General features: G+C 27.4%; 3 protein-coding genes across 5 annotated transcripts in view; 1 reads left to right on the top strand and 2 right to left on the bottom strand.

Annotated features, from left to right (window-relative positions):
* Window positions 1-7,346, bottom strand: part of Naxe (NAD(P)HX epimerase) — a 33,267-nt gene extending 25,921 nt beyond the window's left edge. The window contains exon 1 of one of the 2 annotated variants that reach the window (XM_071183497.2): window positions 7,109-7,346. In XM_071183497.2, the coding sequence (XP_071039598.1) occupies window positions 7,109-7,230 (122 nt within the window). In that variant the 5' untranslated portion in view covers window positions 7,231-7,346. Of the gene's footprint in view, window positions 1-3,068; window positions 3,237-7,108 lie in introns of those variants that run through there. The other variant, XM_071183496.2, reaches the window with a different exon arrangement.
* A 76-nt stretch (window positions 7,347-7,422) lies between these two features.
* On the top strand, window positions 7,423-23,722 carry LOC107446315 (osteoclast-stimulating factor 1). Its single transcript, XM_016060928.5, has 8 exons — window positions 7,423-7,606; window positions 9,824-9,870; window positions 13,624-13,741; window positions 16,525-16,616; window positions 19,462-19,581; window positions 20,818-20,896; window positions 21,516-21,614; window positions 23,384-23,722. Exons 1-8 carry the CDS (start codon window positions 7,558-7,560, stop codon window positions 23,431-23,433), a joined length of 654 nt encoding a protein of 217 aa, XP_015916414.1. The 5' UTR covers window positions 7,423-7,557; the 3' UTR covers window positions 23,434-23,722.
* A 367-nt stretch (window positions 23,723-24,089) lies between these two features.
* LOC107446317 (ribosome assembly protein METTL17, mitochondrial) overlaps window positions 24,090-27,126 on the bottom strand; it is a 31,002-nt gene continuing 27,965 nt past the window's right edge. For both annotated transcript variants that reach the window (XM_043054007.2, XM_016060929.3), the window contains 2 exons: window positions 25,894-26,017; window positions 24,090-24,410 (listed from right to left, as the gene is read on the bottom strand). In XM_043054007.2, the coding sequence (XP_042909941.1) occupies window positions 24,263-24,410; window positions 25,894-26,017 (272 nt within the window). In that variant the 3' untranslated portion in view covers window positions 24,090-24,262. The remainder of the gene's footprint in view (window positions 24,411-25,893; window positions 26,018-27,126) is intronic.

Raw genomic sequence — 27,126 nt, forward strand, 5'->3', positions numbered from 1 at the left:
TTTAAAAATATCGAAGTACAAAAAGGGGTAACTCACAGGGCCTGATTATCGCCTAGGCCCAATAGGCATGGGCCTAGGACCCACAATTTCTGAGGAACCTCAAAAATAAGTAAAAAGTCTAATTGAAGGTGGGATAGCTTTGTGTTGGTTTAAGTACTAAATAAAAAATAATTACAGCTTACAATAAAAAAATAATTCGGCTAATCAGTGACTTTTAGCAAAAATCACAGATTTCAATTGTTTGTGGTCAAACTATTTTTATTTTGACAAAACATTGTTTTTTTTTTATATATATATATTTTGCTTTAATTTATAGATACGTAAACTTTATCTTAGAAAAAAAATCTTCAATTGTCTGCTTTCAAAATTTCTTAGAATGCTTATCTTGAATTACGCAGTTCAATAGATTCTTTTCTATTGTTAGGACTAATTACTTAAAATAATATGTAAACTTCAGTATTTTAATTACAAAATATTTTGTAAGGGGCCCGGAGGATTTGGTGTGCCTTGAGCCTGAATTTGTCTTGATCGGTCCTTGATAACTCCTGATGATGAAAGCAGGATAATGAAGGAAATAAGGATATATTACCGTTGATGAAAATGTTGAAACTTGTGGTGGTGAAGTGAAAATTGCGAGGTTCAGAAACTGTTGCAAAAGATGGAGTACAAAGTGCGAAAATGATACAACAGAGCCACAACTACCAGTGCCAACATTTGAAAAAGGACTTTGAAATAGTAAGAAACGTTTTGAATTCATGTGAGAGTGCAGGAAATGAACAATATTCTTTTAAAAATGTCAAAAATGTGTTACTTGCGCTGACAAGGGAGCCTAAGGGAAGTGTGACTCGTCAATTTTGAAACAAACTAGTGGGATGTATGCTTTATGAGGAATAATTGTAGGGGGCAACATTCGTTTCGGCCCACAGAAGGTGCTATGAGAGATAAAAAATAATTCAATATATAGAAAAATCGGTATTTTATTACTACAATGCAGACTATTATTCAATACACTTATTTTATAAACGAGGATCTACCTTAAAAAATAATTATATAATAACTTCTGACTCGTTATAAGCTAGGGAACAAAACGTATTTTTCAAGTATCGCCAAAATACTGTTTAAAAAGGTACATCTTGTATATATATTTATCATTGATTTCTGGAAAATACACTTTTTTTAAGACTTTGATTTTTTCAAAAATGTTTTCTTATATTTCAACTCCCATATAATGAAATTTATTACTGTTCACTTGTTCTTATATTGGAAAATTTTTTGAAAAAAAAATTTAAAAAAAATTGATGCCAATTTTTTTTTAAAACTAACCTAACAGGTTTTTCTGAAAAACTACAGATATATAAAATTTTCGAAATCAATTTTGACAATAAATATGCATTATATAGTACGTGAAAGTACCACAAAATTAATTGGAGTATGAGATAATTAAAATAACTAATAGTCCGCATTGAAGCAACAAAATACCGATTTTTCTATACATTGAATTATTTTTTATCTCTCATAGGACCTTCTATGGGCCGAAACGAATGTTGCCCCCTAAAATTATTCCTCATAAGGCATACATCCCACTAGTTTATTTCAAAATTGGCGAGTCAAACTTCCCTAGTCTCCCTTGTGAGACGAAAAAAGAGTATTCAAATCAAAATTTTCAATTATTTTAAATAAATAAATGGGCCCATTCTTTTGCATTAAGGTCATAATTTTTTCAATTAAAATTTTTAATAAAGTTAATTTATTAATTGCCCCTTTATTACTTTTCTACATTTTCAAGTCATGAATTATAATTTAAATTAGAACCGCATTCATAGTTTTGCCATATTCATTGCTCGCAAAGAGTAGTCTCATGAGAAACGATCGATTGACGATGCTTTTAAAGAACAAACGTTTCTCTGGAATAACTTAGAAACATTCAAATTATTAAAAATTTCCAAAAATGTTTTTATCAAGATATCAAGACTTCAAATTGCACTTAGGTGCTTTTCTAACCGTAAGTTGCAAAATAATAATAATAATGCTATAAAACTATTTCTAAAATTAAGAACAAAGGAAAGTTTTTTAAAAAATGGAGGAATGGATTTTAATGAAGAAAAAAAGCAGGCTATTTGTATTAACAATTCATTTTGTGCGAAACTATTAAAAAGTTATAAAAAATGTTTTTATCAAGATTTTATAAGGCGTTTTTGTAACCATAAGTTGCAAAATAAGAATAATAATATGATAATATTATTTCCAAAATCAAGAACAAAGGAAAAATTTCTAAAAAACGGAGGAATATATTTTAAAGGAAAAAAAGCAGGCTATTTGTATTGTATAAACAATTCATTTTGAGTGAAACTATTGAAAAGTCATTAAAAAAAATTTTTTTATCGAGATTTTATACTGCTTTTAGGCTCTTTTCTAACCGTAGGTTGCAAAATAATGATAATAATAATACGATAAAATTATTTCTAAAATCAAGAACTAAGGAAAAATTTCAAAAAATTGGAAGAATGGATTTTAATGAAAATAAAAAAAAGCAGGCTATTTGTGTTGTATAAACAATTCATTTTGAGTGAAATTATTGAAAAGTAATTAAAATATTTTTTATCAAGACTTTATTCTGCTTTTAGGCTCTTTTCTAACCGTAGGTTGCAAAATAATGATAATAATAATGTGATAAAATTATTTCTAAAATAAAGAACTAAGGAAAAATTTCAAAATTTCAAAAAATTGGAAGAATGGATTTTAATGAAAATAAAAAAAAGCAGGCTATTTGTGTTGTATAAACAATTCATTTTGAGTGAAATTATTGAAAAGTAATTAAAATATTTTTTATCAAGACTTTATTCTGCTTTTAGGCTCTTTTCTAACCGTAGGTTGCAAAATAATGATAATAATAATGTGATAAAATTATTTCTAAAATAAAGAACTAAGGAAAAATTTCAAAATTTCAAAAAATTGGAAGAATGGATTTTAATGAAAATAAAAAAAAAGCAGGCTGTTTGTATAAATAATTAATATTGCACAAAACCATCGAAAAGTTATAAATAAAAAAAAAGTAAAAAAAAATTTACCTTATATATTTAAAAGGCTTGATAGGGGCGACAATTTTAGCGTCACCCTGGTCTCTTTTCTTGCGAAAAGAAAACCTGCAACTCTTTTTAGGCGAAATCGAAGACATTTTTGATCGTGGAAACTACTAACACTACACTCCTCAGCAGTTCTATCTCTAATAAAACTGTCTTTTTTACCGAAACTCCTAACTGCCCACTGGTCAGAGAGCTTCCATTTAACTCGTTGCTAAGCGACTTGCTACAATAGATATGAAACAAAAGAAAAAGCACACGCGATTACTTATTCACGGATTAGATCGTTAACAATTTTTTATCCAAGAGCTTTTAAATAATTGATTACGTCTCTTCGTTTTAATAACATAGTCTGTAGCTTGGGAATTCCGTACATAATCTTCAATTTCCGGAATATATTTTTTTTCTTCCTCATGTTAACTAAGGCAGTCACGTTTATGGAAAGAAAGATATGTTCAGTAAGTTAACTTCCAAAGTTAGAGAAACTATAAATCTTGTGAGGGAAGCTTTAAAAACCACGAGGCAAGTCTGTAGTCTTTTACTCATATAGTATATAAAATTATCTCTGCATTTAATATTTAATCTAAGAAAATGTAAAATTATTGTTAAAAGTTTTACATTTGTTAAATTTTGTATCGTAATGTGATTTTGTAATGTAAAATGTAACGAAGTAAATTATTAGAAAATCAAGCATGCTTTCTTTCAATTTTTCAAGTAACTTATCTGAAATTTATCAAAAATTAGACGGTCTGTCAGAAAAAACAGGATAAGGTAAAAGACGGGTGGTAAAATTTTGGTAAATCATTTTAGATGGTAAAGAGCCCATTAACGGTTTCAGATCTAGTTTGATCAATAAATGCAATTCTCTCTTCACGATCCACGATCGTATCACATATGAGACGAGTCTTTCAGACTCTAGCGGCCCAAGATTAGACGGATGACTCTAAGATTACGACGAATAAACTCGACTGACGAATAAACTCGTAGCGTGGGGAAATGGGAAGTGCTTTTTTTCTCCTTTTGCCGGTCCTAAAGGAATACAATTTTATATAAAGGCTTAATCGCTTTGAAAGACTATAAAAGTTTAGAATCCTAATAAAAAGACAATATAGACATTAGGGCTATATACAAAGTACAACAAAAACGCTATCGGAATTTGTCAAATCACGTCTGAAATTGGAGGGTAGAATACATCGAAACCTGTTAGATCAAAACATAAGTTGAAAGGTTATAATTAGAAACATGTCCGAGTTTCAATAGACAAACTGATTTTGATGTATTTTAATATGATATACCTCATTAATAATTGACCGATTATTTTTTTTTCTGATTGGTTCATTATTTATCTGACTGATTATTCAGTCAGATAAATATTTCATTCAGTCATCTGATATAAATACATTAAAATACATCTGATTATTCAATCAGATGTATTTTAATACCACATACCTCATTAATAATCCGACCGATTATTCTTTTTTTCTGACTGGTTCATTATTTACCTGACTGATTATTTCAACGGAGTTCATTATTTATCATTTGCAATCTATAAAATGGATCATTTAAATAAAAAAATTTTTTTAAATATATTTTTTATTTCAGTAAAATAAAAATAAAAACATGTACAACGTTATTAACAAATAAAATAATAAAAACTTTGTATGTTACCTAAAGTAGTACAATAACATTTAATACGTCTTTAATATTTATGCTATAACAATATATATAAAAAATAAGGGTTTTTGGTAAAGAACAATAGATTTTTGTAACAGGTATCCCAAAAAAATAACCATTTTGCGTTGAATAAATTCAATAATAAATAATGCTATCGAACATTATTATTAGAATATTTTAGTATATTCCTCATTTGTTAGAGATGGAAACTTCTTGTGCCAAAATATCAATAAAAATATGAGGAAAAATTTAAAAAAGATCAATATTGTGATTGTTAGCTTTAAAGAAAATGGGCATACTATATATATATATGGGAAATTTCTTTTTTAATTATTATTTTGGAATACTGTATTTTTGAAAAACGTATTCAAACTTGATAATTGGTTCGGAATAGTTAGCTTACATTAACTGTAACATAAATATACACGAACATAATTTGAGAGCTAAAACTGTGAAACTGTTTTTGTTTATATTTGGCATGTTGGTTTAAAATATTATTTTTGTTCAACTTTTTGAGATTCAGAACAGCTATGTTGCAGAATATGTAGGTTATATAGCCTAGTAAAGTTAAACACGCTAAATGCCAAGAAATTTAAGCTGGATTCAGCTATAATTATGTGTAGGTTGCAAATCTGGAAACAGTTTTTTTTGTTGGTCATGTCTATTTATAATGTTCATTATAACCTCTGAAAGGATTGGCAAATCTTAAACAGTTATGAAATAGTTAAGAGGAGAAACAGTTTTTGAAGGGAGGGAAAATTTAAGCAAACATATATTATTTCATTGCTTTTTTTAATTTTTTTAAATGAAGCTTATAGGTACCTTTCTCCATAAATATTAATTTTAAAATTATTCTTATTATACAATTTTTCATAACTTAATTTAATGTAAATTTCACAAGGGCATGCAACTTTCTGAGACAAAAATGTTTGCCTTCTTCTTCTTTTTTACTTCTTAGACTTTTAAAAAACAAACACCTTTTAATTCTCAATTTATTCATATCTAATTTCTTACGTAGAATAGGGAAGGACTTCTAAGTCCTAGCAACATGATGGTTATTCTGAAATTCATGGAATAAATAAGTAAATATTTTTTTTTTTTGGAATAGCCGAATGCTATTAAGTTTTAGCTCCTTATAATAAGCACAGAATTTTTGCATCTTTATTAGCAATTTGACAGTGACTTGGAAAGGTGTCCTAATATCAGACTTCTTGTGATATTCTATATACTTAATACATTTCAGGAAAATGTTCGTCAAGACTCCACAGTCTTGCCTAAAATGTCTGTTAGCAAAGCTAAATAATTTTAAATAATCTTAGAGTTCTTTACAAACCAAATCAGCCATTGAATGTTGGCTGAAAAAACCAAGTAATTCATAATAAGTTTTCTAGTCTATTTAAGCATGTTTATGTTGTTAAATGATCCCCACATTACTATTGGGTACAACTCAAAACCAATTGATTTTATGAGAGAGACATTTGAAAGAAAAGTCTTGAAGGCTAATTAATCAAAATTTTATACTAAATTAGTCATTATAATTTTCATTTTGCCTTCAGTTATTAAACACATTATTTTTCAGTTTAAATAAAAAAAAATATTATTTTTTCCTTTTTAGTTTAGGCTCTAGGTGCTGAGGGAAAGAAATATAATAATTGCTCTTAGAGTTGTAAGAATACTAACATATATTTTTAATTTAGAGTCATACATTTCAGATAAATAAGAATTTTGTGAAAGGTTTGATTAGGTGGTTAGAAATATTTTACAGAGTCCTCTTTTTACATGTGATTTTAAAAGTGTTATTTTAATTCAGGTTATTTTTATAAGGTCTAGGTTTTTTTCCCTTTTTTTTTGTTAAGAGTTTATTTTTAAGGTAGAAGATATTAATTATCAAGAGTCTGATTTTTTTTTTAAAAGTGCCAAAGTATCAAAATTAAATTATATTTCTCACTTATTTCTTCGTGCAGTTTTGTCGCCTCGTAGGTAAAAAAAAATGAGAGCCTTTTTTTCAGTTGAAAGTCATTAGAGTCAACCAAATTAGAGGCAGAATTCCGACTTTAAGTTTATATCCACATTTTTTAAATATAATTGAAATATTCGGTTGCGTTTAACAAATATGTGTCTGCATTAGTTTTTATAATTCTTGCGAATATTACATTAATATTAAATACTGCTAGAGTATCGAAACAGGACAAAAAATTAATATGCTATAGTAAAGCATTTACAAATAAATTATTATATTTTTGTTTCAAAATAATATCATTGTCATTTGTTTTATTAACAGGAAAAACTGGAGGGGGGGGGATTGCAATCAAATTCTGTGCTATGGATTTTGAATCAAGAAATTAAAAACTTACTTCAAAAATTTAACTGAACTACTCATTTTTCTGTATTTAAAAGTTGTAAGAAGTGGAAAATTTTTATTAAATGCTAAATTTCGAAATTTACTAAGATAAAGAAATAATCCATTTAGTAGCATATGATATAAAAAAGTAGCCGACAGCGAAAACGTTCAAATCCAAATTATGAGGAGGAAAATGTAAATAAACAAAACTTTTATGCAAGTCACAGTTAACAACAGGTTTCAAATAAGTAGCTGTTTGTGCTGTTTAACTGTAATCCGTTTATTTATTGAGTTAACGTTAATGACTGCACATAATAAAAAAAAACAGAAGTAAGCAGCCAGAAGCGTTACAAAACGAAATCTGACAAAAAATAAATATTTACTTGTTATCGTTTTTGCTTTTGAAGTTTAATTACAGGAACTTTATCGTTAAAGTATTGAATATTCATAAAATTCAATCTAATGTCTTTTCCTGCAAGACCTGCCCCACCAAAGCCAGTTCCTAAACCAGGTAATTAATTTATTTAGAAAAATATTCTTACATAATAAAAACCAAGTCTAATTTTTCATCTGCACAACTAAAATATATAGGTGTACATTAAGAGATTATACATAACAAGTTATTTAAAAAAAAAACAAAGTATCAATGATAGTTTTTGCTTCATAAAGAAAGGATTTTGCTCTTTTTCTTGTCCAATAACTTGCAAAGTTTTTTTTAAAAAAAAAAACATGTAGATGTTTGCCTCGGGATGGCTACGAGTTATACCTTTCGAGTTGGTCCCTTTCTGTGATGTTTTTTTTAAGTTTCTCGTTGGCCACAGCCTGGAAGTTTCCAAGACTTGGCGATTATTCTGCCACAGATCACGATATGGAAATCTCCCCGGACAACTTAAGTTTTTCAAAATATTTTATGTTATTTCCTTATTGGGATATTTCCGCATCTTGATCTATTGCGCTAGCTACTATCCCCAAGTCGGGAAAAAATAATGTAAAGGTTTATCCGGAAGTGGCTTCTAGTTATACCCCTCAAGTTGGTTTCTTAAGATGTTTTTTTTTCTTTCAGTTTCTTGTGGGCCGCTAAACGAAGTTACCCAGACTTGTCTATTAGTCTGTCACAGTTAGCAATATGGAAATATTCCTAAATTTTTAAAAGTATAATGGAAGAGCAACAAATTTAGTTTTGATTAAATTGGTGTAAGCTTTATCATTGTGAAGAGAAGATGGCAAACCTTTTCGATTAGTGTGCTAGTTAAATGACACTTTATTATTTTCATATGCTCAGTGTGCCTATTTGTTAAAGTTCTTTTCTAAAAACTAATCTGTAAGCTACTACTTTGATTTCAAATTATTGAATTGTGTAATTATATTTGCTTTTTAGTTATTAACTTGCTTTAAATGTGAAACAATGTGATTTCTCGCCATCGATTATATGAAATTCGTGGATGGAAACACTTGATCGTTTTATTTATTATACAATTTTCCCCATTATTTGTAATTAAGGTGTGGTTCTCTTTTTACAACTAATTGTACTAGTATACTTTCAAAGAGAAAGTTAAGGTTCCATACACTTCATGGACTTCTTTAGTTGACATGGCGCCACTGGCACTTGCGCCTTATAGAGTATCATAATAGTACAAAAATTTTGACTTTGATAGCCGCTAGTATTGAAAGTATATTTTTATTCGGTGAATGTAATAGAATAAAAGTAATTTAATAACTTTTTATGTGCAACCAAATTCATTTTATCACCTGGTGGCACTCGTGTTATAGGTTGACCATATCTGGTTTTAAACCGTGACTTGTTTCCCAGTTTAATTTGAAAGGCAGTAGGCAGGGACAGATTACCCATTAGGCCAGTCTAGGCCATGGCCTGGGGCCCTCTTAAAAAATTTTTTTTTAAGATAAATAAAAAAAAAATTAAGAAAAACAATGATTTTTTAAAATGAAAATCAGTTTCAAATATATATTAATAAAATACGATAATCTTTTTAGTTCTGATTTAATAAAATAAAGTAAAATTTCATTTCTTATTATTTATTTTAATTTTAAATATGCTTTCTTAATTGAAAAGATATATAAATACTTTTATATTTGAATAAATAAAAAATATACAAGAAATTTTTTTTATCTAAGGGCCCCAAAAATTTGAGTGACCTAAGGCTTAATCCGCCCCTGGCAGTAGGTGTGTATTAAAAATCTAATTGGTTATCACTTTTAACATTGTGATATTCCATAATTTCTGTGGCAAATTTATTGCAATTCTTCAAGACTAAAAATAAATTGTGTTACTGCCCTTATATAACTAGTCACTATGCATAAACATTTATGGTTTGATGCATTTTATTCTTCAAATCCTTTCTTTTTTAGAGGTATTTTAATTTTTGAATTAATAGATATTCTGCCTGTCATTTTTAATCTAATTTTTAATGTAATGTATTCTACTTAATTTCTTGAAAATTTCAGGGTATGCATGTTTTTGATTTGCAATACTTTGAAGTGCAATAAACTTCTATCTTTACATAAAGCTTTAAAATTTTATTGAATAGATCAACTAGCTTGTACTTGTATATACTATATTTAGCTTTCTGCAAGTTTAAAAGCTTTTTGTTTCTTTTCAATTAATGCTGACATTTAGTTATAGTCGGTTCTCTTTTTGACCTTAATTTCTATTGAGTGTTTATTTTTATTCATATTGTCGTAGTTTTTAATTTTTTTTAAATACTTTTAGGTCATGTTAAAGTTGTTAGAGCTTTGTACCGCTACACTGCCCAGCAGGTAAAAAACGATTTTCATACTGTTTATCAAATTTATTTATGTGATTTTTTTTTTATCCTCCTCTAGGTATTAATTATTTTTTCTCTTCCATTAGTTAATTATATTTTCATAATTTTTAAGTAAATTCATTTTGGCACATAAATTTAACAATTTGAAGCATATTTCAAAAGTTTCTAAATTTAGAACTTTTAATAGGGTGGAACTAATTTTCTAATTCCATGTTACATTTTTTTTTAAAATGTGCAATTTTTGCATAGTGAGTTTTTGCATTTATTTTAAATGTGTGGAAAGTAAAAATCACTCATTGTGGAATTACAAAAAAAAGAGTTTTAATTACTACTAGTGGGTTCACACCCTGATTGCTCCTCTCGCTAACCTCTGTTATTGCTTTTTCATGCAACAATTGATGAATGTTTTGGTACGTTACTGTGGTTTGGTTTTAACTGTGAACATTGTAAGATCTTTGTATTGTAATTTTTCATTTAAATTTACTTCATCAACCTTTTTTTTTTGTTGGAAAACTCATACATACATGTAGAAAAATACAGAATAGTAACTGGTCCTTTACTTTTATATCTTTTCCATCCAGTGGTGGAATTTTCTTAGTTCCTACCCCATCCACCCATTATAATGATCTAGTATCCTATATATTAAGTCCCATTTGCTAATCGACTGAAGCTGTGTTGTTTCAACACCCATTAGAACCCCTGCACTAAACCTTCCACTTCAATGCATAGTGACTGAAATTTCATTAAATTTTTTTTTATTCCCTTTAGAAAAAAGTGTAAAATTTTTTTGTTTTCTCTAAACAAAATGCTTCCATTCACAATGAACAACAACATCTTTAAAGAAGTTATTAAAATCACTGTTCCTTTTGATGTTATTGCTTATTAAATGTGAAACACTTGGAATATTCTGTAAATGAATGAAGAGTAACAGGACACTTAGATTCTTATCCTTAGGGGTAGAAATCAAGAAAATTTAGTCACTGGTCTGCAGGACCGATAACTAAACTCTGAAATTCCATTGATAATTTTTTTATGATGTTCCATATCAAATTTTAATGGTTGTTCTTTATAGTCAAAAAGTTAGTGGTTACTTCACATTGATAACACTAGGGAACAAATTTTTTGTTGCATTTATACAAGTACTTGATCTTATCTTATTCGGATGGGAGGTTTTCAAATCTGAAATTAGTTTTGTTCAGAAATCTGCAGATTTTTTTAAAAACATTATTTTTAGTTTAGTTTATTTTTTGTCTGAATGTACAAATTTATAACATTTGTATAAGTTTATATGCATATATATACCAGATTCTTTCTTGGAATAAAAATTGGCGGGGCCCTTTTTCGCACTCACTTTACACTGTAAAATTTATCAAACTGTAATATTATGTAATAACTGAATTTGATTCTCAATAGTTTTTAAATTACCCTTTTATGCTATTTTATGTGTGTTTTTCAAAAAGTACTTCTCACTCATTATCAAAATAAGAGAAAAACTTGTAGTTTATAAAAAAATAATTAAAGGCATGCTAAAAGACAATCACTTTGCACAAATTCTTTTTAAAAAAACTAAACGAAAAGAGAAATTATTGATAAAAAGCTTTAAAAGCTTTTTTCTATAACTTAAACTGAAAATAATGAGAAAATAAACATTAAAGATGTCCTTTTTTCTTTTTTAAAAAAAGTATTAAAAATAATTTTAAAATTTAAAATCACTTAAAAAAATTCAGTAATTAAAAAAAGAACTCATTTAACCAGTTGAGAATAATCCTGACAAAATGTTTGTAATAGTAATCAGAATTAAACCTATAAACCAGTGTGCAATTATTATATAAACAGCAAATTAAATTTTTTTAAAAATAGAATATGGATAAAAAGGAAGTGTTTTTATGGGATGGTGGCTTATTTTTACTAAAAAGACAAATAAAGTGCATCAGAGGACACCCTTCTAGAAACGCTTAGGGAGAACACTCTATGTGCATTTGCTAAATCTTTTGAAAACTAACTTCAGACAAAAAACACATGACCGTAACATAGCCCTTCATAAACTGATATGCATTGCCTTTTCCTACCACTCAGCAGCAGAGAAGTGGGAGCACTTAGTGTTTACTCTCGAATGAATTTTAAAATTTTTTAGTTGGAAATATATTATTAAGTTGCATACAAACTGAAGCTTGTAGAGAAAAAAAAAGATAAAAAGATTGCATATTTGAAATCAGTGTTCGAAAATATCTATGATCCATTCAAAAATCTCATGCAACAGAAAAGAATTATATTAAAATTGATTCCCTGTGTAATTGAGCCCAAGTGTTATTGCCCGAAAAACCAAGTCCAGTATGTATTCATAAAGTTAAAAATCTACAGTAAATTTATGAATCATACTTTTTTGTTTGAATATTTTATTTACTGGTTTTGTCTCCTGGTCAGTTTATTTTAGTCTTTGCATTTATCTAAACGTATGTTGTTTATTAAAGATGGCTGTCTAGATCAAGAGTATCATTTTAAACGCTTTTTTCACTTTACGGCATTATTTTACATGGTAGTTACTTTTAACATAAACAAAATTGCTATATTATGAATTAGTCTATTGGTTTCTTAATTCTTATTTAAGTATAGCGTTTTTTTGTTGCTGTTCAAATTCAACTAGAATTTAAAAAGAGGTAAATATTTATAATATCCTCATGTTATAATGTAAGTTTTCTTTTGTGCAACAAGGGTCATTATATTGAGCATTGACTGTATTATATTCTTCAGTAAAGACTAAATTATAGAAGCTACAACTTTTGTTTGTGGAGTGACAATTATATTAATTTTTTTATGTTGCTAAATTACTTACATCTTTTGTGTTTAAATAAATTTCCAGGTCATAGTTGTTTTAAAGAAAGTTTTAGTATACTGTGTTGACATTTTTTATTAGTTTCACTGCAATTTAAAATTATAATATAGATGTTTTTCAGAGTTAATGTAAATGTGTTGAAAAAAGTATTATATTTTCTTATGCTAATTATGTAGCATTTTGGGTGGGAGAGAGGAGCTCAATATGCAAACTTAGAATATGAAAATGCTCCCAACCTAGAATGGGTCAACAAGTATGTGTATAGTCTCTTAAGTGGTAACACAATCTCATTTTTGAGCATATTAAGATTTTGACTCATTCATCATCATTATTAAGCTGAAAGTTCATTGAAAATCAACCAATGATTTCAAATTTATGGTAAAAAATCTTAGTTCATGCATAAAAAATAACAAAATCAGCAACATTGGTTCCTCATAATTAGTTGAAGTTCTCCGGAAAAATAAGGCATAGTAGAATGCTACTTTGATCACTTTTGAGCGTTTGTTTGGCTGTTTGTTGCTGATTTGCTCATGAATTTGTTGTAAATTTGTAAGTTATTATTTCCATGAATTTTTAATATCACTTCAGTTTTTGTTTAAAAATATCTATTTAAATTTTGTTATTTTTAAAATTATTGTAAAGAAAATAAATGTTTTATTGACTGAATAAAATTATGTTAGTTTCCCTGTTTCTTTTTAGTAAATAATTTAGTTTAATTTGTTAGATTTATCATTATAACACTTATAGGCAGTAAAAATATCTAGATGTGTATACAGAGATTTGAAATAAGTTTCTTGGTACTATTCTTTTTCCTGGCGATATAATTTAAATAAGTTTCTCATATTTAAGTTCTATTGTAGTTGCTATGCAAATACTCTGTTATAAATTTATCATATGAAATATTTTATGCAGGCTGATGAATTATCTTTTGAAGAGGGAGATAATCTTTACATTTTGGATGTGAAAAGTGATGCAAACTGGTGGAAAGCTTCATGCAAAGGGAAAGTTGGTCTTATACCTAGCAATTATGGTATGAACAAACTTTCTCCTTTTTTCAACTTATAGATAATTTTAAGTTATCTTAGCTATGAGCTCTCCTAAAAAATTGGAAAATTTCTGAATTTTGAGGAAATTTCCTAGACTCTCATAAATTGTTTAAATTTCCCTTCTACCTAAACTCTTTTAAAAAATGTTAATTTTTATCAAAAAAAAATTATTTTTTTTAAATGCTTACTATTTAAATTTATTTTAAAATTACTACGAATTCTACATCGCATTTTCATTTTGTCCAAGTTTTGTAAAGAGGTAATCAAATTTTGTTTTGTAACATGCAAACATCCTTCGTGGAAAATTTGTCACAATTGTGGAAAATTTTTTAGTATTACTCATTATAGGTAATTAAATAAAATCAAAATTCCACTGCTGTACCCTACAGTTAATATTCTTTATTGTCACAGGAAAAAAAACGAGCATAAGGTAAACCAAGCATTAACTATTTTTGTATCTTCGAAAAATTGCGTAATTTAAAGTATTAAATACTGGTATATATAATAATTATATCTGGGCTGTAAAATTTCTCTTTTATGTTCTAAACTGTGCTGTATGTATTAGCATTCTGCGAACAACTCCAGCTTTTTCTTAACTTTAATCTACAGGTCTTCTTGCCTCAAGAAACCAGTTTTCCTCATATTATTCAATGGCAGAGTTGTGCTTTGCAAATAAATTTCACTGCAATTTAACGCAGTTTCAATGCTTGGTGGGCACAAATTTATTTTATGTGCGCAACACAGATAAAGAATTGGATAAGAGTTTGCTCTATATGCTTTTAAACGATTCATGTTTTTTTTTTTACTCTGTTAAAAAAATACTTTAATTAACACACTTAAATTTTTATTACATAAATGTCAGTTTATTAACTTTGTTAATTTTTATTAAAATTTGTGTAACATTAAGTTCACTAATTTCTATTAAATTTTTGTTATTTTAAATACAACTTTTAATTCATTAACTGTATTATCTCTTAAATGAATACATCATAAAATCTATAAAAAATACTCCAAATTTTTAAAGGCACCAAAATTTTGGTTAGGTGCCAACAGTGAATAGATGCATTAGGTGTTCATAAATTATATATATCTGTGTACTCATAATTGCGACTTAGATCAGTTAACTCTCAAATCTAAGTGCGCGGGTCCGCACGCACGTCTTGTGGGTGACGGCTGGGTGGTTTCCATGTCTGAGGGGCCTGGGTCTTTCAGACCTCCGTATTGCTAGGATGATGATTACACAGTGGCTACAAGAAGCCGCGAACCGGCTTCACAGGTTCTTTCTTAACAGCAAAAAATATTTTGTGTAAGCTTAAAAAGGTTTAAACAAAGCTAATTGGCAATCAAGTCCGTTTCAATTATGAATTAAATATGTCATATGAATTTAAAGATTAATTTGAACTTAATAACATAAATAAAAACTCATTTACTTTATGCTTTTGTTCAGTTCATTGACAACATAATTACACATTTTTTTTAAAATTTATTTTTAGCCATTTTTATTGTTTTAGATACATTTATATATCATCATCATCATCAGTAGCTCGACAGTCCTCGGTGGACCCTGGCTTTCTCAAGAAGACTGCACCAGTCCTTTCTTCTGCATGCCACGGCTTTCCAGTCTCTACATTTATATATGTTTAACTTAAAAAAATTTAAAACAGTTAAAGCTTGTTTCGTTTTTATGAATAAGTAACCTTATGAATAAAATTCTTTGGTTTACACTAGTTTTAATAGTTAACACAATAAAAATTAATTTTAGTAAATAAGTTCACAGTTTAAAATTAACCAAGTTGCTTATTTGTTTTATTATCAATGAAAAGACCCACTGAAATGACCAATGAAAAGACCCCATATTTTTTTTATTTAAAAATGTTGTACGAAACATTTTAATAACAAATTCATCACATTTGTTCCACTTTCAGGCCTTGGTTGTTTAGGGATATTGTTCATACTTGATCAAATTGGGTATAATTTTGATCAAGTATAAAAAATACCCCCAAAAACCCAAGATCTGTAAATGTAAACTTGTAAGAGACAAAAATTAAATGCACTCTTTCAGGTACAATATGAGTTAATACTTACATATCGTCTGGAATTTGACTGCACGATTTTAAATCTCGAACTTTTTAGTATCATATAAAACCATTAACTAGGACAACTTCATTGTTTTATCTCACACTGACCAAAAGAAAGACCTTTTTGTAAAAAGGTACAAATGCCTGAAATGTCTTTATAGCATATGTTATTTGTTTTTGAATAATTTTTTCTGACATTGAAATGCTAGATAGGGCATGTACTATGCAAATATGTGTATTTGTAAAATCATTGAAATTATATAAATATTGTTTAAGAAATGATTGTATTGTTTCACCATAGTTTCTAAGAAATGTTGTCTTTTACCTATTAATTCAATTAATCATTTAATCCATATCATTGGCTTCCATAAACTAAATATTCTAATATATTTCAATAAAAATAAATTATTCAATCATCAAATTTTATCTAAATATTTATAAAACAGTGAAATATTTTAAAATAAATTGGCTTTATAAAATATTATGATGAAGAATTTGTTGTTTCACTGTATATTTGTCTTGTACTTCCATTTGTTTTGTTCTTATTTCTGTGCTATCACTTGGAATCAAAATCTTTAAGTTGTTGTTATAAAAATTGTGCAATTTTATTTAAATTTCTGAAAGGCTTTTTCAAATCTCTTACTATTAAAATTGGATTCTAATATTTATATCATTTTTATTTCCAACAGTGGAGGAAAGTACTGAGGAAGTCTTGCATCCTTTGCATGAAGCCGCTAAAAGAGGAAATCTTACATTTTTGACGGAGTGCATAAAAAATAAGGTATTAATTATTTAAACTTAATATCTGCTTGCTTATGAATAATTATTATTTCATATTTTAAAGATTTGTCCAAGAAGAACAATCACGAAAAAGTGGATAATTTTACATTTTGGATTTATAGTAAATAAGTTTTATTTTCATAACTGTGCTGGTTTTTCTTGCAAACTATTTTATTTTGCCAATCTTTACACAATTTAATTCAAAACTTACTTAATTTTGTATATTTTAGAATAGCTCCCAAAAACTCATAGAATTACTGGAAAAAAAAATTGTAATCTCTGTTAATCTTTAAACATATCTTGCAACATTTGAATCTTGTGCTAGATGTATTTATAAGTGACAATGAACTAAAGCTAAACTTTTAAAATTAATACAATTCTTATTAAACTTTTATGGACACTTTAATATATTGGAGCTTTAATATATCTGTTCGAATTACTTATATGTAGCACTCGAACGAAATTCTTTTAAGTCTAATTTAGTATTAATATATTACCTTAATTACCACTAGAAAAAATATTTTCTGAAACTACAAAAATTCCATAATAGTTAGAGATTGTATATTTAAACTACAATATTTTGAATTTTATTATTGATAACTTACTTTTTTTTAAATTAACTCAAAAATGTTCATTTTTTTATATTCAAAATGATCAATTTAAATTTTTAAACATAATGAAAACAATTATATTCAATATTAATCATAAACAGACAAGCTAAATGAAATTTATAGGTTTTAGTATAATAGAATTTTTGCATTTAACCACTTTTTAATGATTATAAACATTTATTATACTCATGATCAATTTCTTTCATTATAAATTGATCAAAAGTTTTCATAAAAATTGTAATTAGTCATTCAAATTTACTGGTTTATTTCCCCATTCATGTTGGCAGCTATGTTCTACAGGGTTCTCACAGGAGTAAAGCTTTAGATGAACATCGGCCAACAGGCGACATTTACATATAAAATAGCTATTAGCGAATCCTAGTCCTCAAAAGTGGCAACCATATTACAAACTTAATAGAAAAGTATTAATTGTTCTCGATTTTTGCTGATCATAAATCCCTGTCCCATTTCAATCGCTTTTCTCAGAAATTTTATTTCCATAGGACGCACGAATATTTTAATTCTATCTTCGTGCACTCACTTTTTGATAGACTCTGTTTACGATGATTCCATCGTTTTATTTTGATAGTTATAATCGTAGATTTCCACATGCATTTGAAAATCCTGATATTTTATTGCCCCTTAGAGTATAAATTTTTTGATGGTCTTGATTTGTGACAATACCATAGTAAATTCAAATTTTGTTGTTGATTGCTTTTTCAAGAATTATCATTACGGACATCTTTGTGGTTTGTAAAATTCACATAGTTTATGATATGTTTCTATTGCAACAGGCAAATTTCAAATTGTGCATTAGAGTAATCCTCTTTTGAAGGACTTTATTCGTAATTATTCTTTTGAAAATTCAAATAATCTTGTGGATCAATTTTTCAAGATTTTTTACAATGGATGTCTTTGTGGTTTTTAAAATCATAATATTTTTAACGTATACATGCAAAATATGAACAGCTCATTTCAATAATCACCTTTTTCTTTTTATTTATATAAAAGAGACTAGGAAAAGTGCAAACCTGGTTACCATTTTTTATGACTCCGGTAGCCAGTAGCTACTATTCCTAGTTGTTAGTCTGGAGTTCTATACTTGATTCTATTTCCATACAAATATAATGTATGTATATATATATATATATATATATATATATATATATATATATATATATATATATATATATATATATGTATATATATATATATATATATGTATATATATATATATATATATATATGTATATATATATATATATATATATATATGTATATATATATGTATATATATATATGTATATGTATATATATATATATAAATTGTAAAAAATTATAAATTTAGTATGAATAGACATCCAGCAGAAACTATTGCTGAGAAAAGAATGTTTAAAAAGTGCATTTGTTGAAATTTAGAATGATATGGTGAAACAATCTTAAGTCGAAGAGAGAAAAACTACTAATTAACTCGAGATACCTTTATTTTTAATGTGAAAAAAATTGCTTAAGAATTGCTTTGATAAGAATTCTCTTTTGATATCTTTCATTAAAAATCTTTTGTTTTTTAAATATCAATGTATTTTTTAGCGAGTTTAGATATTTTTGTTTTCAATACCTGTCATAATGAAATATAATTAATGCTAATAAATTAAAATTATGATCATAAACTATTTAAAAAAAATTATAATTTTTATTTCTTTTACATGTGTTGAAGAAACATATTTTTTACAGGCAAGTTGAAAAATTGGGTAATTTAAAGCCTCTCAATGTTGATTTTTACTCCATTTGTTTCCATACCTCTAAAATAAATAGCAAAGCTGTTTATCTGATATTATCAAATCATGTAAATATGTTTTCCAAAAATTCTTTTCATTTGTGCTACTAGTTCCAAAGATAAGCTGAGAAATATATCAGTAAAAAATTAGATTAAGGGGTCCAAAATGAAGCCTTTTTTTGCAACCTCTTTGAGATATATTTTTTCACATTATGAGCAAGCCTTGTATTTTGAGGTGAAAAAAAAAAGTCATATCTGTTAGAAAAAGATAAAACTCAAAAAATTATGTTTTCGGTTCTAATTTCATAATAAAAAATACTGACCTGTAGTAGATTTATATAAATTGCAATTGTATGCAAGTACATCTTTAGCCTACTCAAAAGACTTGTCTATATCAAAAGGAATTATTTTTATGTACCTGCCAATCAAAAAAATTAATGGATTAAAAAATTATTTAGGTATCTGTTAATGGATTAGACAAAGCAGGCTGCACTGCCTTACATTGGGCTTCCCATGCTGGAAATGAAGATTGCGTGAAAGAACTATTGAAAGTAGTAAACATCGAAATTAATGTTCAGGTGAACTTTTTCTTTCATTCTTATTTTCATTATATACTAGATTTAAAATGTTTATCTGTGTGTAATGTACTGTAATTTTTATATTTAACTTGTATTTACAAAATACAATAAATTGTGCTTAAGTTAATTTTTACACCTTTAAAGTAAGAATATCAATCTTTAATTGATTACCAACATAAAATTTGTATTTTTATGTTTTTTCTGACGTAGATTATTAATATTACAACACTCAAAGAAATGTTACTGATTTTCAGGGTTTAATCTGAAAAGAAACATACCTTTTTCAAAAATCCAAACCTTAAAAAATTACCCTATATTATCCTGGAGAATTCCATGGACAATATGCTCATTTAAGTTATAAAAATTGACAGCATTTATAAATTTTCATGCAATAAATAGGTTTTAAGTTAAATTTATTTAAATACACATATTGTTTTTTACAAGACTGCTTTTTCACAAAATCATTCTTTCTTTTTCTGTTGACAAACTGTGTACTGATTGTTGCTACTAAATACAAAATAATACCATATAGATGGTACAACACAATACTTTTCAAACGATTTGCATTAAAAAATTTCTGTTATCTGTGTAACTGTTCTTAAAATCAAATTTATTAATAAAATATAATCTATTTACAAAAGTACATATTTTATTTTAAAAATAAAAGGATCTTATAGATTTTGACTAAAATATTTTTCACAAAATTCAATAAACAGGACCCTGGCATAAAAACCTAGATTGACCCAAGTTAATAAACTCTTACTTGTCAGTTTTATTAAATATGTTAACCGGCTGACAAGTTTTTGTTAATGTCTTCATGTAACAAGCTCTCCTCTTCCCCCCCCCACTACAGCGCCTCTGGCGGTGAACTAAGGCAGTCTGCCAGGAACTGCCGTTAAGCACGGACGTTTAATTCGAGCCCAAAACCCCCTCTTCCAAATTCTTGTATTTTTTTTATCCTTGTTTTATTTTCATGTGTTTTGTCCTTTTCAATAAATATTTAGAGTTAGATAATTTCTAGTCTTTCATTATTTATGTGAATTGGTAGAAATACAAATAAACCAGGACTTCCCCTACATTCAGCAAAAAAGTTAAAAGCATTGCAAATTTTAAGAGACAATTTGTGAACCAATTGTAAAGTTTTAGTATTCGTTTAATTTTATTAGATACAAATTATTATTTTTCATGACATTTGAAAATGTTTTTATGCTAAATCCATAAATTAATGCTTTGCAGAATAAACTTGGTGATACTCCGCTTCATTCTTGTGCTTGGAAAGGCCATAGTGAAGTCGTTAAGATGCTTCTTGATAAAGGTAGTTTTAAGTATTATTCATTTCATAAAACTAAATTGAAACGAATATAAATTCTTTAAATTTTAATTGCGGCAAATATGAATGCAAAAGAAAAAAAAATAATAATAATTTTATTTCCTCATTAACACTTCATGTGTTCTTAATATGTAAAATTTTGTTGTCAATTCCATTGTTATTATATACATACTATTGACATACTGCATTAAATGAAATGAAATTAAAATCTCCTTATTCCTAATTCTCATGTAATAATATACAGATGTGCTTTATTTATTTGATTTTGAAACTGTTCTGAGATAAAACATTGAATTAACCTTTAAATTTAATTTTGCTCTAGAATTGATTTTACCTTTTTATTTCATATTTAACACAGTAGAGTGAGTTAAAGGTTGGTAACTAATTCTTACATTTGCTTGTAAAAAATTATAAATGCGTAGCATCATAGCTTAAATTTAAAAATAATATCTATTATTCGGTTCTGGGTGTAAATACCAATAAAATGTATGTGAATGTAATATGCATGTAAAAGTCTCTTATTTGCTGGATCTTTCTTTTATTATGTATAGAGATTGCATTGACTATTAATTATCTAATAATATTTTTTGTAAATTTATTTTAGGAGCTAATCCATCCTTGAAAAACAATGAAAACAAAACACCATTTGAAATTACGAATGATCCTGCTTGTGCTGCATTATTGAAACCACTTCAAAGAACTTGTAAGTATTAATTCTTGTTTTTCAGTTAAAAGATAGTTTATTGGTCATTGTAAAATAAAATCACTAATTCTACTTTTAATTCCTTTCTAATTTGTATGGAAAACAGTTCAAAATACAATATTAAAATGTTCATTGTATAGATGCACAAAATTTTTTTTTTTTAAGAAATCACATAGAGTGTGAGAGTAGAGCCATTTTTTATATGAAATTATACTTTTTGGTGGAAATGACATTATGTACGCATATCAGGGTATTTGAAATAACTCCTACTTTAATAATGTTAATTTAAAGTTTCTACGAAATTTATCAAAACATTGACAAATTAGATCAAAAGTAAAAAGATGTTGAATTCTGATTTGACACTTGTTACATTCAATTGCACCGCAATAAAGGAGATGCACACTGTTCACAGCCTGTTTAGCACATTTTGTATCAGTCTGCACCTCCTATATTCTTTTGCCTCAAGCACCGCAACTCTTGGCATTTTTGTATTCTTCCACTTTATTTAACCTGTGCGACGGGTCCCTCTTCAGGCAATTTCAAAATTTATATCTTTGAGCTTATGCAAAAGTATAATATTTTAACTCATTATTTTTTTTAAAAAAAATCCCTTTACCAAATCTTATGCTATTAACCTGAGCATGTTGCTGGAATGATACTTGGAACTGGAGATGTAGTCGCTGACTGTTCCTATGTTGATTTTCTAAGTACTTGCTTGGGTTGGGAACACATGCCTTCCTCATCCCTGGAGAAGTTGACCAGCTCAACATGGTCTATATTGACCGTTCTCTCGCAACCATGAATAAGTAGCTTGAAAACTTTGTTACCTTGGCCTTTGTAAGGTGGTTGTAGACCCTTTTTAAGGATGTCAAGTCCTCAGTAAAGCGTGACTGCACAACGTCAAGTCCTTATTTACAAATACTGTTTAATGCACTTACTGTCTGAGTACCACTGGAAATAGTTCCTGCATAGTTTCTTTTAGCCTGCTGACAAAAGTATTGGTATTAGCTCTATCAGTTATTGGACTTATAAATTTCCCAGGCAGTCAGATAGAAGCTCTGTACACCATTTCTGCTGTTGTTGCTTGCAACTCCTCCCTCCATGCAGCTCTGAAACCTAGGAGGAACTGCGCTTTACTGATTTGTACCACGAGCTCTGATTGCTGCAGTCTATGAAACCTTTCCACTTGACCATTTTGCTGGATGGTAGAGGCCTGTTTGATGGCCAACTATACCGAAGAACATCAGACAGCAAGGCTTTGAACTGCCTGCTCTGATTTGTTGAGGTGGTACAAACCTAGAAATTCATCCGTATATGAATTCAAGGTAACTGATCTGGGGCACCTGGCCACTTGGAAGAACATATACTTTTCCCGTATACCGCAGTATCAATCCACGGATTTCTGTATTTTTCTGCAGTAATGACGCATTACCCATCAGTGACGAATGTCTCAGCACTTTTGTAAACTTGCTACACTTTTATTAATTTATGCTAAAACTCTTATTTTTCATACATTGGCCAGAATATTATATTGAAAAGTCTTCCACTTAAATAGAAATAACCAATTAATTATTTGGCTTTTTTGTAACTACATAGACTTAACAGTGTAAATAAGGTTTACTCGTTTTAACCAGGATTGCCACAGTGGTAAGGGATTAAGGGACTGCATAAGATTAATTTAGTAAGCATTTTAAAATAAAACTGATAGTGTACTTTTTTGAAGAGAAAAATGAAATATATTTTTAAACAAATACAAACCATTTTTACAGCTTCCATAATGGCTGGAGAAGAATATGTGGATAGCGATGATTCTGAATGAGACAGATGGATGAACAATTGTATATTTAAAAATATTTATGTTATACATTGTTACTAAGTTCATTTTATGAACTAGTCATTAATGCCGAGCTTATTAAATTACAAAAAATATTTTTAAGTATAGTATTTTTTGCTCTTTTGCATTTATAAAACTATCCATTTTTAATTGTTAAAATGTATATCGTCTCATGTTTTGTACTTAATGAGAAGTTTTTAAACTGTAGTATTTTTATATCAACTTCAAATCATTTATTGTAATGAAATTGAATAAATCAATTTTTCTAATTTTATCCAGTCTGATCTTCTTTCTTTTATAATTCTCTGTTCCCCTGCACCACAAAAATTTATAGAAGTACCTCTGAATCTCTTATTTAAAATTAATGAATATTGTATATTTATCCCATTAATAAAATCTATACAACATACAAATTAATTCTTAAAAAAGAAATCTGTTACTTATTTTTTATTACTTTTCTCATCCAATTTTGGAAAAAGATTTAAATTTTTTTTTTGCAGAATGGGATTTATACATTTTACTGATAACACTGTCTATAATGAAGATTATTTATGACATTACTTATTGAATTATTAGTGTAGTAACCTATGATAATCTATGTTTTTCAAATTTCATTCTTATTAAGAACACAACTGTACATATTGAAGATTTCATCTCTTTTTTTTTTCTTTTATAAACAATATTTTACATATTTATAAAATGTCATACAACTTCAAGTTCTGGACCAAAAATTTGGTAAGTCTTTTTAAAACTTTAAGTATGGTATGATTAATAAGAGTGTGATAGTTTTCTTTTTACTTATAACATTAAACTGTTATGTTTTATTTTCTTCATCATCACTTTCAAAGTAACCACTGTCTTTAAAAATTTCTTCTGGAAATTTAACTTCATCTGTTGATAACTGAATATTTGCCGGAAGCAAATCACCTAATGAACTGGATCTTGCTGCCCTGTAGGCATGCCTAAAGGAGTAGACTTTCGATAAGAATAAATGCATTTATAAAAATCTATGTCTTTAATTAGAATAAACTGACAAATTGAATTAAAGCTTTATACTTCCAATAAGCATTCTAGCATAATATTGTAATAATAAAAACTTTTTTCTCTAATATACTCTAGTGTTCAAAATTAATAAAAATAAAATTCAGATTTGGTTGATTATTTCCTAAACCATTGGACAGATTTTAAGGAAATTTAGTATAACCATCAGTTGTGTATAGGTTAGTACAAATAAAAATAAAACTATTTAAGGTTATGATACATATACACAAAGATATACATGATCCTGATAGTTTGGTCATGGCAGCGGTCAGAAGTTTATAAACCCATAATATTTTTATTTGTTGTGTAGCTCCGACACTATTTAAGTGAATCAAAAACTTTTACATCTTATTTATCTTAAGATTACTACATATTTTTAGAATTATTTCATTATTAATTTACAAAAATTTTTACATTAGACAGTAACTTTAAAACAAAAATAAGTTTTTGAGAATTTAAAAACATTACTTTTTTTTTAAATTTCATAACTCAGAAACTACCAGAATGAGTTCTATAAAATTTTGTCATTTTAAATGATAGCCTAAAAATTTAAGCATCTTACTATTCAAATAATTTTGGCCTACTAATACATGCATTAAAAAAAATTTAAATTTTAAGAAAATTGGTTGAAAAAAAAAATCCAAAATATAACTTCTCTTAAAAATTTTACTGGTTTGGAATTGTTAATAATTTTGAACAAAATAGTGCCAAGATGATGCAAAATTTTTTTTTTACCTAAAATTCAATTTTATTTCTGATTGTCTTTAAATAGAAAACTAAATTATGAACAATTATTTTTGCAGGTAATAATCATTAGGTAAACAAGTTTTAAAATTAGATATAAAAGTGTTTTATCAAACAGTGTTATATGTATGACAAAATACACTATAAATGAAAGAGGACTGTTTTCGATGAGACCATTGGGATGGTGTTTTCTAGATTTTGAGGGTTTAAAAAAAAATCTGCCAAAAAGAGTTATAAATTTCAAAAAGTAATAACTTCTGATTTATCTGATAATATATTTTTTTAACATTTAAGGCCTACACATTTAACTATTAAAATGATATCTTAGCACAGAAAATCTAAAAACAAGAAAAAAAACCTTTTTTTCCCCGCACGTTGTTCTAAGGAATGCAAAGAGTGATGAGCATTCCTATGAGTCCAATAAAGAAAAAAAAAAAGGTTGAAATAAAAGGTCTAAAAACATCTTATAGTTTATAACCTATTTAGATTATGACCTGACCTTTAACACTTAATACTGTTTAATATTTCAAATCTACTATGTCTATAAAAATAATAAATTTTAAGCTAACTGTAATAGTTAAGTTTTGTTTTATTATGTAATAGAAAATAAATAATATTTTAGATTCCCCCCCCCCCCGTAAAAATAAAAGAATAGTTTACCTTCCATGCCTAGCTTTTGTTACAATGGTTTCATGCAGTTGTCCATCATCACAACATAAACGGCAGTGAACATGTTTAGACTTTTTTAATACTGGTCTTACAATCCGGGGCCATGTATTATCATCTACAAAAAATCATTAAATACCAATCAATAAGAAACAGCATTATCCGAAGTCATAATACTAATTTACAATTCCTTTAAATGAAACTAACTACAAAATCAGAATTTATATTCGTAACGTTTCATTTGCACACAAATCAAATTTATACACGATTCAAATTTATACAACGAAAACAACTCATTCATTGCACATAATAATGGTCATAAAACATTAACAGCCAATTTAAAAGGAGTACAGTTGAACACAAATTAGCCATTTTAGTAAAACTAGAGTTAGTATAATTGAATAAGCTTATAATGTCAAACTATTTAGTAAGAGAGGAAGGCAACTTGCTTATAATGTATTAAATTTAGTGCAAATACAATTTACTTACATTTTTATAATGTTTTCTTTAAATTTGGATCAATGAATATTTTCTAATCTTTTAAATATAACTCCCGGATACTGCACATTGGATTGATATTTCTTAATTTTTTATATTCTAAAAATTATCCAGAAAATTTTCCGAATGACCAGAGTTTCATTGAATGTGTTCATAATTTCTAATTAACACAATGGTCATTGAGATATTTTTATTGTCAGTTTCCTAAAACCTGGGCAGCGGGCGCAAGGGGGACTTTTGGATTCTATCCTAATTGCCACAGTGCATAAAGCTAAATAATGCTTCCTAGCTTACAACTTTTTTTTTCAAACACAAGTTTCACTGGAAATCTTTTATAAGTAGCTTTAAATCTTTATGCTAGTTAAATCTTTATTTTAATATAAATAAAATCAACATGGATGGCATACTGGGATAAGTCACCAAATTAGTATTTTTTAAAACTATATGAATCCATGTTTTTATAGTAATGCTTATAAGATGGGTTTCTGTAAACCAAATTAATGTAAAGTCAACAGTGATTAAATGATTTTTTTTATAAATTTTGTATTAATTCATCAAAATAAATGCTTGATTGGTGTAGGTCTTAACTTGTTAGCTACACTCAACGGCATTATTTGCAATGGAAAGTTTGTTAATTTTTTGAAGTAGTTTGAATACTTAATCATGTATAAAAGAAATGAAATTGCTCGATATGTTCAATAATGTTGAAATACACATTTCAGATTTGTG

This window comes from Parasteatoda tepidariorum, chromosome 7 (genome assembly GCF_982258835.1).
Source record: "Parasteatoda tepidariorum strain Cologne lab strain chromosome 7, Ptep-v5.0, whole genome shotgun sequence".
In the NCBI taxonomy this organism is placed as follows: Eukaryota; Metazoa; Arthropoda; class Arachnida; order Araneae; family Theridiidae; genus Parasteatoda; species Parasteatoda tepidariorum.